The sequence below is a fragment of the Myripristis murdjan genome, chromosome 16 (genome assembly GCF_902150065.1).
Source record: "Myripristis murdjan chromosome 16, fMyrMur1.1, whole genome shotgun sequence".
NCBI classification, from domain to species: Eukaryota; Metazoa; Chordata; class Actinopteri; order Holocentriformes; family Holocentridae; genus Myripristis; species Myripristis murdjan.
The window spans coordinates 15399137-15413591 of NC_043995.1; the positions used below are offsets into that span (position 1 = coordinate 15399137).

Genomic DNA, 14455 nt, shown 5'->3' on the forward strand with positions numbered 1-14455 from the left:
TTTAATCACACCTGCCGCTCAGAAGTATCCACCCCCCACCAAAGGGCTCTTTATGTGTGGTTTTAGCCCCGTTAAACTGAATTCTTTGGAGTCATCTTTGTGTTTACATTGTCATTTTTTTTTTCTAACTGAAAGAGAGAAAGACATATATTTTGGAAAAAATGAAAAAGCAGACAAAACAAATCCTGAGACAGAAAGGGCTTACATTTTTTCCAAGCATCATCACATCATGCAATACCTCGTCACAATCAAAACTAATGATTCAGCGACAGATTCCAACTGAAGACAGAGGCAAGTAATGTCATGATTCAAAAATTAATTTATTCATTCTATTTCATTGCACACTTTGCACACACTAACACAAAACTTTGATGAACTGTCTATATAATAGATTTTTTTTTAAAACTATATATATATTTAACATTTAACCCCCAAGCCCCATTCCCTACAGTGAGTTTCTCATGACAACAGTAATTTTATTGTTACATAAGTTGTAAAATTACAGTACATTATCCATAATCTACCAAAAATAACAGCATTTTACAAAACCATGAGTAAAACACAATGGTTACATCAGACATTCTTCTGAAACGTAAAGTGTCCTTTTCCATGTTACATTCTTTATGTCAATGGCCTGCCAATGAAAATAGTGTGTAGTGACACAGAGACAATTGCTCCGACTTTTACAGACTAGTTGGCCAGACCACAGACATGCCACTCTCCCAACCTGATAGTCGCCCCTCTCAATGCCAGTCCTCAACATCTGGTTTCCATGATCTGCCTGCAGAACTCTGTCGTTTTTTTTTTCACCCTTTATTTCTGGGTACAAACAGACAGCTGTGTGGCGCTATGGCCTTCCTGCATGGGACACATCTTTCAGCAGCCCTTTGTTTTGCTCCTTTCTATCAAAGGAGTGTCATTTGTTCAGGTGCTCATGCTCCTCTCTCTCTGTTGCTGCCTCCGAGAGCCACGCAGCTTAGCGTGCATTCTCACCCCAGGTCTCAGGAGCCTTGTCTCTCCCTGATTTAGCTGTCTCATGGACTTTCTTTAAAATGTGGGCCACGGCACTGTAGGAGAAAAACACAGCCACATGGTTAGAAATATGGTTTACATGTGAATGAAGTTGACATTGCTCATGTTTTATTTAGATACCAATATTCCATGCATGCTTAGACTTTATTCAAGGCTCACCGAAGGATTCTGAGCATGTTGGTTCGAGGTTTCTTCATGGTATTCTCAGGGGAAGGAATTTCAAGGCTGCCCACAAGAGAAACATATAATTAACATAGAAGGCCAGTGCTTTTGTAATACAGAGTAAGCATGACATTGCAGTTTACCTCAATTAGACCACTTGATGTTTTATTGATGTTTTATTTCCATGGTAGAGGAATACCCCTCTTGTGTGAAACATCTAACACTATGTTGTTTTTTTGTAAACTCAGCAACCTCAAAAAGAGTTATCTTTACTGACGCACTAAAATGTTTTATTGATACCAGTGAAAGTGCACCAACCCAGCTGTTATCGTCCGCCTAAAAGCTTCAAAATGCCACTGTTGAAAACAGGCTACGTCCGCCTCATGTGATGTGTCAGCCTGTCACAGTCTCTGGGTGGTGATATTATTTGTTTCTCCGTCATCTCTAGGAACCATTAATCCCTGACTCAGCCTTTCAGCGCTTCCAAACTCCTACACACTTCAGTCCTCGGTCCTGACAGCCAATCAAAAACAGGCTGTGTGAACTTTGTGCACCAGGCTGGGATTATTCTACTCCCTCAGGCTTCAGCTGCATTGTGTTGATGATGACTCCCAGAGAGGGCAAGTTTGACTTATAGTACACAGTAACAACACACTAGTCTAATAATAGCATCACCGTGAAATGAGCCACTCTCTCACACTGTACCACTCCTTTGTTGGCTACAATAACACAGCCCAGTAACACCTCATGCCTTCAAAAACAAATCTAGGTCTTAAGGACGTTTGACGGACAGCTGGCTGAGGTTCTGTCTGGGATCGTTTGGCCCCGACTCACCTGTTATGGCAGAAGCTGGCACAGGTATGATCATCAGGGCTGGCACAGGAACAGCGGCTAGCAGCCCTTCTGCGGCGAGACAGAGCACTGCCCAGACCATAAACTGTTGTCTTACTGCAGAGTCAGAGAGAGAGAAAGAGAGAGACACTCAGTCTCAGCCTTATGATAAAAAAGAGCTTTGTACTTTGCTCAAGTCATTTAATAAATTATAGAGAAACCACGATTGGATAAATAAATAATTCAGATAATAGACTTGAAGTGATAAGACAGTTCTTTATGTCATGTCATTGAACCCACTCTGGCACAGATGCTGTTTTTGCTTTGCAAAGATTCTCTTTTGTTTCTCTTTACTGTGCACTGCATCACATATATGATGATGTATGAACGAGTATGCTGCAGGTGTGTTTGTGTGCATGCATGTGTGCATAGGTGGTGGTGGTGGTGGGGTGACGAGCAAGCGAGTGTGTATCTGTGTGGATATGGGTGTGTCTCTGTGCAGAGTGTTTATCAGTGCATACCTGGGTGTGTTGACCCAGATGATGTCCAGGTGGCAGAAGTAGTGGCACTCAGAGTCCAGCTGGTTGCTGCAGGCGCAGCGCTTGGTCCTCACTCTGTGTGTTGGGACAAGATCGCTGGCCTCCGCTTCCAGCTGCTTCACCAGTGGAAGACTCAAACCTAGCAACAGACATGGAGATGCTCAGTAATCCAAACACAGCATTCACTCTATCTGAACTTGTTGTCACACCATGCCCTACTTTAAATTTCTTGAATAGATACTTATTCTACTTTGGTTATAGGTTTTGGTATTCAGAACATCAAGAATAACACTTGCATATATGTGCAAGTATTTATGACAGGAGGTTAATAGACTCCTTTTTTTAGAATTCACATCTCTGATGATTCTTTCCAGAAGATACCCTGATTTATAAGATGAGAAAGATCTAATCTCGAATAATAATTCTCTAATAAGAGTCACTGTGGTCACAGACAGTCAATGTTAGTGGGTTGCGTAGTGCTGGGGAAAACACTGTCATACCCATGCAAGACTGAGCCTCATGTACTGTAGAAAGCAATTATTTGCACAGATCAGAAATTACCAGGAAGAATCAGCTCGCTGAAAACATAGCATGATAGATTGAGCTTTCTATCATATTATGTATTCATCGTTAAAGGGCTGACACGCTGAAACGTGTCTGGACCAACATACAGTGCAAGGATGACTGTTGTTGCTTTGTGCACACTGTGACAGAGACTAATACCACTGTGCATGTGTGAGTCACTGTCTACATCGCTGTTCTAGACAAAAACAAAACACTATAAATGGGTTTCTTGGAAATCTGTCATCTACCACAATTTAGAAATTTCTTAAGTTAACCCAAGGATGATGAATTAACAACTAATGCACATCCTCATGAAGCATTCCATAATGCCTTGCTGCAAATTTTAATGAATAACTGGATTTAAATGCCCAGTAAAAACTGAGATAAATAAATAAATAAATGATGAAATAGATGAACAGACTCACCATCCTGCATGGAAGCCCACACACTGATGAGAAGTAGAAGGCTGGTGTGAGAAGACATAGTTGATGCCAGCTGGCTCTAACAGGAGAATGTTAACTGAATTAGTCAAAGATGGTTACAGCTGTTTTATATGCTGCCTGTCTGTTTGTCTGCAGGTGTCTGAGCTGTGGCTTTCCCTTATACCTCTGTCCTCTCCCGCCCACGATGTCAGGGTGGAAGCCCTGCCCATTGCTGCCGTGTCTGGAGCCACAGCGTGCAGCCCTGCGCTGTTCGAACCAGCGACACATTCCAGGAATCTCTGCTGCTTCACGGTGTTTCCACCACTTCCCCATTACCCACCTGCGTGACATTTATGTCTTCAGTTAATTTTTGAGTTGAGCTGAGTTAATTTTTCTCCTGCAGCTATATGAGATAATGCATGAAGGGGGAAGAGATAGAGGGAGAAAGAGACGAAGGGGCTCTCTCTCTTTCCATTACACAACAGGAGAGAGATCACCGCTCACTGCCTGATTTGTTTATGCTCTGATAACAAGTGAAAGGGGAAGACCAAGGAACAAGCTTCCAACAGTGAATAGAGGGAACATAAGTGGGAATATGTAATGGAGATATTTTGACACAAGAAAATGTCAGTGGTTTTTCCCAGGACTTTTTCGCAATTAAAGCAAATCAACACAAAAGGGTGTGCAACTGCAGATTTCCAGTCTCAGAACTCGTGGCTTTTTGTTTTCAATCTGAGTGACTGAGGGATTAAAAATATGTCAGAGAGGATCTTGACTTTGAAATGCATTTATGAACAGAGCAACATATTTTATGCTTCTTTTTTTGGGTGAAAAAAATCTATTTCTTTAGGGTGGCACTGAATTATTGAACCTGCGACCAGTCTGAATCCCCCAAGCATTTTTGTAAAACCAAGAACAATCATGACTTGCTTCTCCCGAATGAAGTTTGAAAATCCTTTTATGGGGATTTCTTTGAAAGTAAATCATAATCACACATGCAGCTTTTATGAATATATAGCAAAAAGTAGAAATTAATGCTCAAGAAAAAAAGTTCTGTAAAATGTCTGTGTTTTGATGGCTGAAGCTGTCAAAGAAGTAATTTCAGAATTACATTTGGCCACAGTGTTCTTTGTATATTTATGAAAAATTGTCTTTTTGTCATTTATTCCATGGTAACTTGGCGGTGGCTGTCACTGGCCCACGCACAGGCAAGATGACAGCTCTCCTCCCCGCCTGAAGGCACGAGCGCCCCTGGCCATGTCCCACCCACGTGCTGCCCAGTAACCAGACCAGCAGCCCTGCCTTCGCCATGTAGATAGCCAAATGGCAGCCTGCACTCATGTAAATGCAATGAACTGTTACACATTAAGATTAATGATATAGATGTTATCGCCGCCGTTCCATAAAGGTGCTCTGTCTCCACTACCCTTATTCAGCCCAGGCTAACAGGTGGAGTGTCAGTTATCTGATAGGGAAATGGACTAATGAGTATGGAAATGCAGAGCAGATGAAGATGTCAGCTTTTGCCACTGTGGGCTTGGATGATTTGTGACCAGCGGAAACACTGTGAGCATGTGGAACAGGCAGTGCTGTGTCTGTGGGAAAGATCTTGAAGCAAAATGATGGATGTGAGATCACTTTACTGACTTTGCTCCTTTGGCTTTATGGATAACACAAGCTTGGAGGCAGCATTCATTAGTTCAGGCAAAAAGAGTAATTAAAGTGATTATATTGTTGTAATGAATTATTTGTCATAAATAATTTCACTGATGCCTTTATTTGGAGGTGTAACAATGCCAGTAAAATGCCAGTGCCATAGTGGCTCACCTGGTAGAGCGCGTACCATGTAACAAGGCTAGAGGGGGTTCGAATCTGGTCTGAGCCCTTTGATGCACGTCATCCCCTGTCTCACCCTCCTCTGTCTCTCTCTACTGTCACTATCAAATAATCCAAAAACAAACAAAAAAAGCCAGCTGCAACGTATTGAAGGATGTTTTTCAATTACGTAACAGTGCTTGTCAATCATAGAAGACTGAAGCTGCCAAAATCAAAAATAAATGAATGAATAAATGACTCGATAAATGAATTAATATGCCATTAAATGTACAACAACAACAACAACAACAACAAGAAAAAATGTTGATTAAATGTGTCATAAATTGATATTTCTGTATTAATTTGCTTTGGCATTTATTTACCTTTGTATTTTTTCTCCTATTTATTTATTTTACTATTTAATTTACTTTTCTTTCTTTCGTTCTTTCTTTCTTTCTTTCTTTCTTTTTAAATGCATATATTGTTTATAAACCATTCATTCATTCATTCATTCATTCATTCATTCATTTCTTCCTCATTATGCTAATGAAGAGGTTTTGTTGTCACATTTAATCTTAGCAATCAAACTCAGAAAAGTCAAGTAGCTTTAGGAAGGAGAGGAATAAATAATTTATCTATTGAGTCATTTATTGATTTATTTTTGATTTTGGCAGCTTCAGTCTTCTATATCGTCCACTACATGAACATGAAATATTATATTGAACATGTAGTAATTTTTGTTGTACTTTTCCATTGTCGTGTTAGCCCAATACTATCATGTATATATTTTTAGAATGTATTGTTCGTTTTCACACAATGCTATTGTGCTTATTAAGACCTCCTAATATATGGACCGTGAATTCAACCTATGCCTTAATCTGTTTCCAGATCTTTCCTTTCCCTTCTCCGTGAGCAGACTTAACTATTATTCCGTTTATCAGGATATTCCAGTATCGAAAGATAATTGCCCAGATTCCCCAGTGGGAAGTGGAGAACATTCTTCCCCCTTTTCTCACATAAAGATGTGTGGAATGCGTGACACGGTGATGAGATTGCCAAAGTGCATCACGATAGCATGGATGTTTCTGCACATTCTTGCACCAAGAGGTTGAAAGTTCACCTCCCTCAGGAGCACAGATGTGCCCCTCTCTAACGGCGACACATCATATAAGACTGCCGGTGCACAAAAAAAAAAAAAAAAATTGAGTGGTAAGACTAAAAGTCAGAGGGAAATCAGGATAATCATTTTGTTCATGGTTACACTCTTTGCAGGCCTCTTGTCCTGGAAGTAGGTGTTTATTTTTAATTAGCAACATTACCTCCTCCATGCATGGATACTCCTTTGAAAATATACTCTCCTACTAAGCCTGGCTTATCCTGTCTACCTGTGCCTGACTCTTGTCAACATGTACCGGGAAATGAAGGAGGAAGAAGAATTATGGCCTCCAAACTAGTTGTGACATACATGTTTAGAAGCGGCGTGCCTCCCTGCTGCCTGTTTTGTAATGTTTTCTGAGGAATGTCAAGTCACAGCAACATTCCTCTGTCCGACCTCCAGTGGCTCCTTGTCAACACACTCACTGACTGTGCCTGCCTGAGCTTTACATAATCCAAGTCGTGCTGTGTGTTCAGCGTTGTTATGTGAAGTGTGGCCAGTGAGTGGGTGGGATGGGGATGGCACACTTTATACCTCAGTAACAGTAACAGATACACACCTTGCTCCATGTGCCAGGTTGGGGGGGGAGAAATCTGAATTTGTAAATGATTGGCATGTGAGATATCAGATTCAATTGTGGAAGAGTTAATGTTTAGACAATCTAAACCAGCTTTTGAAGGTGAAAGATGGGTGTATTTGCATAATAAAGATGGGACGGGGAGACATGAAGATGAGGATGGTGCCCATAATTGACCCATATAACCAGCCAGAGGTCGTGGAATTTACAGTCATGTTATTAAAATGCAGATTATGGCTGAAGGATGACTAACAGAATTTCATTGTTGTGGCAAAGTGAAGTGTCCTCTTTTGACTCAAAACCCAGGGCTAAAGTCACAGGAGCCGGAAAAGCACCCACCTCCAACGATTCTCTTCCTCAGGTTTATGAATGCATATCTATCAAGCTCAAACCAACTGCATGGAGGAGGAAACAATATGTTGATGCATGCCTACAGGCTGACTCAGTAGGGACATCTAGTGGTAGTTTTAGATACGTGGCCTGGTGGCTCTTACAAGAAAATGAATTGAAGTGACCTGACAGTGGGCGAAAGTGACTTAGATCTGATATTTGTCTCTTTGCCCACAGATGATCCTCCAAGGTAAGATGAATAGTATATCTACTTGATTCAAAGTAAAAAGGATCTCATTTAAAAATGTTTACATAGACTTGCTCCTCAGCCTTTCTGGAAATACATCAAGAGACTTCAGAGTTGCAGCAGATCCACCAGAGCAGCTTCAAGTGGCAACTGTGGAGTCCCATTCTGCAAAACATCTTTATTTATGTTTTTTCAGAGTGCTACTTGTGTGAAACGAACTAAGGAACTCACTACCTGATCCCTTGAAATTTACCTCTTCTTCTTCTTCTTCTTCTTCTTCTTCTTCTTCTTCTTCTTCTCCTTCTTCTTCTTCTTCTTCTTCGATTCACTGTTTTCATGAAACTGCAAATTAGCATCAGTTATAAACACTATGACATGTGCATTGGACAGCTGTTTTCAGCTTGTCTATGCACACTGTCCCTATCAAATAAACCATAAATACATGAATAAATAAAGTTAGGGAGTTACTCAGAGAGCAGTGTCACATGTGATCTCTGCCATGTAATTCTAACAGAACAAGTGGTCAGAGTTCAAACTTGTTTCTTTTAAATGGGAAAAAATAAGTTAATTTATTAAATTCAATTTAAAAAATAAGATTAATAAACAAAATTAAGTCAGATTACTCTTCCCTGCTAACTTACACTGAGTTGAGTAGTAGAGCAGTAAAGTCTCCGATGATTATAGGAGATACTACAAACTACGACAATCTACCACAAAACACAGTATTGTGTGTCACAAAATACCATAAAAATCACATCCATGCAAATGACCACCAAGCACACCACAAACTACCACTAAGAACCACAAATTACATGACAGACCCCTCTGTGGTATGCGACTCCCAGTGAACTTGTATTTTGCTCTGGAAATCTGAGCTGGATGCTTTAATATGTTGAGAGTTTGCGGTACTTTGATTTATTTTTGGGGTTCTCTGTGGTACTTTGTGTTATAGTTTGTGTTATGTTTTGTACCTTATGGCTCTGTGCTGTAGTTTTAGCAGGATCCCGCCAATTATGTTTACGATGTAGTTTGAATATTAACTTCCAACGCCTTCACTGTAGGAAGTCTATTCTCATTTGGAAGACCATGTCTCCAATTCAACATGGTCGATAACACAAGGAAACCATAAAACCTGTACTGAACAGGGTGTCACAGACCTCCCACACTATAGTTAAAGTGTTATGGTGCGAAACTCAATAGGGATCTGGATGACCAAAAACACAAATCAGTGGAATTTGTAAGGGAATCGTGATCGTTGAGCATTCAAAAACTAACAGCGAAGAAAAAAAAGAAGAAATGATGACTGAAGAAAGGCACAACCTCAAGGAAGTCTGGTGCATTTTTTATTTGTTCAATGACTAGAAATTTTGCTGTGTGTGAAATCTGCAGGGCACTTGATCCTCCTGTACCAGTGAAAGTCAATCCCTCATCTCTGTCATCATTTCAAGTCACAAGAACATCATGAAAAAGACACAGACATAACTGAACAACAAAGGCATGATCTTCCTTTCTTCCCCAATAACAAAAAGTAAATAAAAACAACCTTGAAACAATGTTCAGTGTCATCAAATGACAATAAATAAGGAGCACTCTTCCCTGTACAGAGATATGTTCTAATCTAAAATCTTTTGTAATAAAAAATAGAACTTCAGTGCATTTCCTTTGACACATTTTCTGTTGCTTCCTCAATTGTAACTCTGGGTTACCCTGGCATTAAAGCAATGGCCTTTAGAATAGAAACAATCAGGACACCAAACATGAACCCCCTGAACAACACAAAAAGAGCATATAAAATTTCACAGCCTTCTTTTTGTCTATCTGTACTGTACATCTCAAAAAATAAACCTGGACATAAAAGGCACAAGTAACTACAGCTTGAGTAATACTGGACAAAAGGACAAACAAAAATGGAATTATTTTCGTTTAAAGATTTTGGTCATTTACAAATTTATTCATATTCATTTTACATATATTCAAACAGATATTAAGATAGCAGTATCAATAAAGATACAGGAGGGATAGATATTTATATATAGATTTACAGAAACATTATTTTCACAAAGAAAAAAGTGCATTTTATAACAAACCTGAATATTGCCAAAGAACAAACATTTAAGTTAACAATAGTATTGAAAACTGTATAAAAACAAAGCAATAAAAAACAAGACTAGTGTAGCAACCAATAAAGCAAAATGGGATGCATGATGCATCAAGATGTAGACACTATTAAGTGCTCTGGTCTTTTCTGGCTGTCTCTCCTTTAGCTCCTCCCTCCACCTGACCAGACACAGGTTTAGGCTCCTCCCCCTCCGAATGCCGTCCAGTGACATGCGAGGCTAAGGGGGCTGCTAGACTGAGGGATGGTATTGAACGACTAATGTCTGAACGTTCCCTGGTCTCAGTAGCAGACCTGTGGATGTGAGCAGAGCTATGCGAGCTGCCATATTGCTTTGAGTCTGTGGTCTCCAACTCTGGTTTGGAACGCGTTGGTGCTGCACTAGGGCTACAGCGCCCTGATTGGCTGGTTCCTGCTTCCTGGCTCTCTAACCAGTGGCCTCCAGGAGTCCTGAGCCCTTGAGTTCTGGGGGTCCCACCCCAGGATAGTTCAAACCTGGGCACTGATGGCCCCTCCATTGGTGGAGAAGTTGGGGAAGATGGGGTGGTGGTGGGGTGAGACCTTGGTCTGGCCTGTACCATTTGGATCCCTCCGATGGGGATCATCAGACAGGGGACCTTGGCTTGTTGGGAGTGCATGGGAAGGTGGCTGAAGACATTGTCTGCTGCCTGGTGGCTGGAATAACCCTCACTAGCAGAAAGACGAAAAGCAGGCGGGAACAGGCTTGCCTCTGGTGACATTGGCCCTTCCCCTGCTGTACCGCTTTTCTCCTGTAGGGGGGGCAAAGACTTCATCAATACAACAACCCATGAACTTGTGTGTCCTAAGACCTGCACCAGAAGTAAGTCTGAGAATGCATATTATGGTTGTCTAGTTGGTTATTTATTTCATGGAACAGTTGACCCAAAATACAAAAAAGACATTTCTCCCTCCTCTCTGCTGCAACATATCCATCCAAATACTTTCTGTGTGATTTGGTGAGGTTTCCAGTCTGCCGGGGTCTTCACTGTCATCCTTCAACCCAATACAATGGGCTTGGTGGGTAATCATTTTTGGAGCTCAAACGGTCAAAAATGTACATGTGATTAAAGCTTTCTCAAAACAATGACAGCCCTAAATGGGAACCCAAGTACAAATTTGGGGCTAGATAGATACAGTTTGCTGGTGTTATTTGTCAGGAAATCGTTCCAAACAAAACTGTTTGACTTTGAGGGCTGTGGATTATGCTGGGTACCCCTGTCATTGTTTTTGGAAAGAGCTGTTTTGTTTGTTTGTTTTTTTCTTTTTTCAAAATTATTTCTTGCATTTCTGTTTCATTTGATAGTGACAATAGAGAAGGACAGGAAAGGCAGGGAAGAAAGAGGGGATGACATGCAGCAAAGGGTCTATATTTGAACCTAGGTCTCTGCGGTAAGGACTTCACAAGGTCTTCACAAGTGGTCTACTCCAACAGGTGAGCCACCATAGTGCCCTGGAAAGAGCTGATGCTGATGAGTTTTTGAGCTTTACAAATGGATACCCATCCAATTCCATTTTTCTTCCCTGTCCCTCTCCCTTCAACTTGTAGTGAAGAGAGACAGGGAAAACCACGCCACACTGGAAACCTCACCAAATCACACCGAAACTATCTTGACAGATAGACTGCCAAGGCGTAAATGGGGAAATATCTTCTTTGTATTTTGGGTGAACTGTACCTTTAACATGTGCTGGTAGAGATCTGTGTGGACCGATAAAACAAGAGACACAAATGAACTCACCAGTTTGACACTACTACTCATTGTACCAGGGCTCTCCCAGGGCAGGTACCCAGGGGTCCTGTGTTGTGTGCCAAGTGGCGAAGGAGGGGCCCGTGATTGTGATGCCCGGTAGCAGCTTGAGGATAGGGGATGAAGAGGAGAAAGGGCTCTGATAGGGGACGGTCCTCTCTCAGGGGATGGTGAGACGTGTCGGCTGGGAGAGGACAGCTCTGTCCTCGGGGAGAGGCTACGGATGGGGGAGGACAGCTCCAGCCTAGGGGAGAGGCTGCGGCTCGGGGAACAGCTCTCACTGCTGGGGGAGAAAGCTCTGGGCGAGGCATTCCAGCCCCGGCGTGAGAACAGTGCTCTCCTGCTGCCTGGTGAGGTGGCTCGCCTGCTGGGCCAAAGCCTTCTAGGGGACGGCTCCTGACTGGGGCTGCGGCTGGTGCCCGGGGCCTCACGTTCAGGGGTGCCTTGCTGAGATTGCCTGCTGCAGCTGGAACGCCCCCCTGTTGACGGATGGGTGTCTGATGAACAGGATGACGGTGGGTCGTCATGCGATGAGGACTCCTCTTCCTCCTCGTCATCATCTGCATTGTCATCATCTTCCTCAGACTCTTCCACATCGGAGAACTGATGTTCCTCCTGCTCCTCTGAGCCACACACACGCTCATCACTGCCTGCTGTTGGACCAAACACAGAGAAACATGTTTAAGCCTTACACATATATCTATATATCTATATATATATATATATACACACACACACATATACACACACACACACACACACACACACACACACACACAATGCATGTATGTATCAATCTATCAATCTACCTATAGATAGACAGATATAGATATATACATACTGTATCCCTTTGGATCCCTTTTCTAATTCTATAAAAATGTGTGCTTATTCTTCCTGTAAACCAACATGCAAAGTGGTGACAAATAAATTAACAGACTGTCTACACAACAGAATAAATGTTGGCAACAAGCACAAAGCATGAGGACAATGTACCTGTCTAGCAAACCTCTCCACCAACCATCAAACTGATGTTATAAATAGACTGAAGGTGCAGAGACAAGGATTTAACTGAATAGCACCATGCCTCTATTGATAAACTATCTCCACAGCCTTGTGAATGGAAACACAGTTTAAATAGTGCATCCTTGGCTGTGATGAGTGTAGTCTGTCAGCAAGAATGAGACAGCGAGCAGAAGCGCGGCTGAGGAAGTAAGGGGAGGAGATCATGAGGTGGGTGGCTTTGAGGCTCTTGTGTCCTTGACAGTGCAGTATATTTGCCGGACGGCTGGATCAGGATTCTGTGGAACTATCTACAGTCTTCATTTAGGTATTTTATACTTGTTTTTTTCCATATCTCTTATGCAAGGCCAAACAGAAGAGAACAGAGCATGGCGTTGCATAAGCTGTCAGAGCTGCTTCAGAGGCAGAAGTTCTTCCAGCTGTGTGCCAGTATTTCTCTACAGTGTAAGGGAAATTATGTGCGCCCCACCACACTCCCCACTTTTCCTCTGACACCACCACCCCCAAATACCTGTTTCCTCGCTCTCTGGCTCATCCAGTGATGACTCAGACACTCCCATTGCCTGGCACTTTTTCCCATGAGCCTTTGACTTCATGTGTTTAGTAAGGTTCCCTAGGAAGCAAAAAAAAAAAAGGAAAGAACATTGAAAACCACCATGATTTACAAAGGGTAAAGGAACTGAGGATACTTATTCAACAACACGGGCAAACTGTGTATGCTATGAGCAGATAGCTGTTTGCAAAGCATACTGATGGAAAATACCAGTGATTTTGAATGTTTAGCCAATTTACTAGTTCACCCACATTTTACATTGCAATAAAACATTTTGCAAATCATACAGGGATACTTAAGATTTCACAATATATAACCAAAATCCCTCTACTTTCAAACTTGAACTTTAGGTTGAAGCACGCATTGTATAATGTTCGACTTCTGCAACTAAAGTTGTCGCCATTCATAAACGTCAGAACCGATAATTGGCTGTGTAAAACAAGCATTTCCCTGGGGACTATTTTCCAGAGCGGAGAGACCATTTCACTCCGCCCAATTTCAAGTCATCAAAAGACAACAGTGCTGCTGCTTTTGGGAAAATGAATGTGGAACGACTTAATTACAGTGACAGAATACTGAGCTCGATCCCATATACCGCCTTCAGAAACGAACACTAAAAATAATAAGTTGTGTACATCATAAACATTCCTCTCAGCCTTTACTTCAAGTGAACCATTTCCAGATTGGTTTATTTGTTCATAACTCTTTAAAAAGAACCCCTTTTCATGACATATTTGCATGTAATTTTCAATTTTATAATTACACATAGCTCTTGTCTCTTGCACCTCCCAATCTCAGCTTAATTTTTTTTTTTATTGAGGGTCTAAAATATGGAATTCTCTGACTTACATTTCTTGAATTTGTCTCCACAGCAGTTTAAAAGAGCACTGAAATAATTTCTAACCAGTCAGTATTTATATATATATATATATATATATATATATATATTTTTTTTTATTATTATTTTAATTATTTGTGCTTACTTCATTTTATATGCAATATGGAAACTATATGCCATATCACATGAGCATAAACATTGTCTGTTAATGATAGGGTGGGTACACCTGCATGTATGTGTTCTTGATATCTGTGTGCTTGTGTGTATTTGTGTGTCTTATGGCTATGACTTAATTCATTATAACTTGTGTAATAAATGGGTAGTTATGGGGTGTGTTGTTGTCACAGTGCTATGCCATATCTAGATTCTTTTCCCTTCACGTTTTTTTTTTTTTTTTTTTTTATTACTGGTATGACACATACTAATTGTGTATACTTATTTCCAATGATATGCTGCCTGGAGAGTGCCACTTTTCAAGCCCCTTGAG

The 14455-nt window shown here is 41.2% G+C and overlaps 2 protein-coding genes across 5 annotated transcripts in view; both read right to left on the minus strand.

Moving 5' to 3' along the window:
• Positions 1-436: 436 nt before the first annotated feature.
• LOC115374487 (endothelin-2) lies at positions 437-3601 on the minus strand. Its single transcript, XM_030073442.1, has 5 exons — positions 3554-3601; positions 2547-2703; positions 2029-2142; positions 1192-1257; positions 437-1067 (listed from the first exon to the last, which is right to left on the minus strand). The coding sequence occupies exons 1-5, from the start codon at positions 3561-3563 to the stop codon at positions 977-979; spliced, it is 438 nt and encodes a 145-aa protein (XP_029929302.1). The 5' UTR covers positions 3564-3601; the 3' UTR covers positions 437-976.
• Positions 3602-9737: 6136 nt separating this feature from the next.
• hivep3b (HIVEP zinc finger 3b) overlaps positions 9738-14455 on the minus strand; it is a 47547-nt gene continuing 42829 nt past the window's right edge. For all 4 annotated transcript variants that reach the window (XM_030073310.1, XM_030073312.1, XM_030073311.1 and 1 more), the window contains 3 exons: positions 13089-13190; positions 11549-12210; positions 9738-10561 (listed from right to left, as the gene is read on the minus strand). In XM_030073310.1, the coding sequence (XP_029929170.1) occupies positions 9902-10561; positions 11549-12210; positions 13089-13190 (1424 nt within the window). In that variant the 3' untranslated portion in view covers positions 9738-9901. The remainder of the gene's footprint in view (positions 10562-11548; positions 12211-13088; positions 13191-14455) is intronic.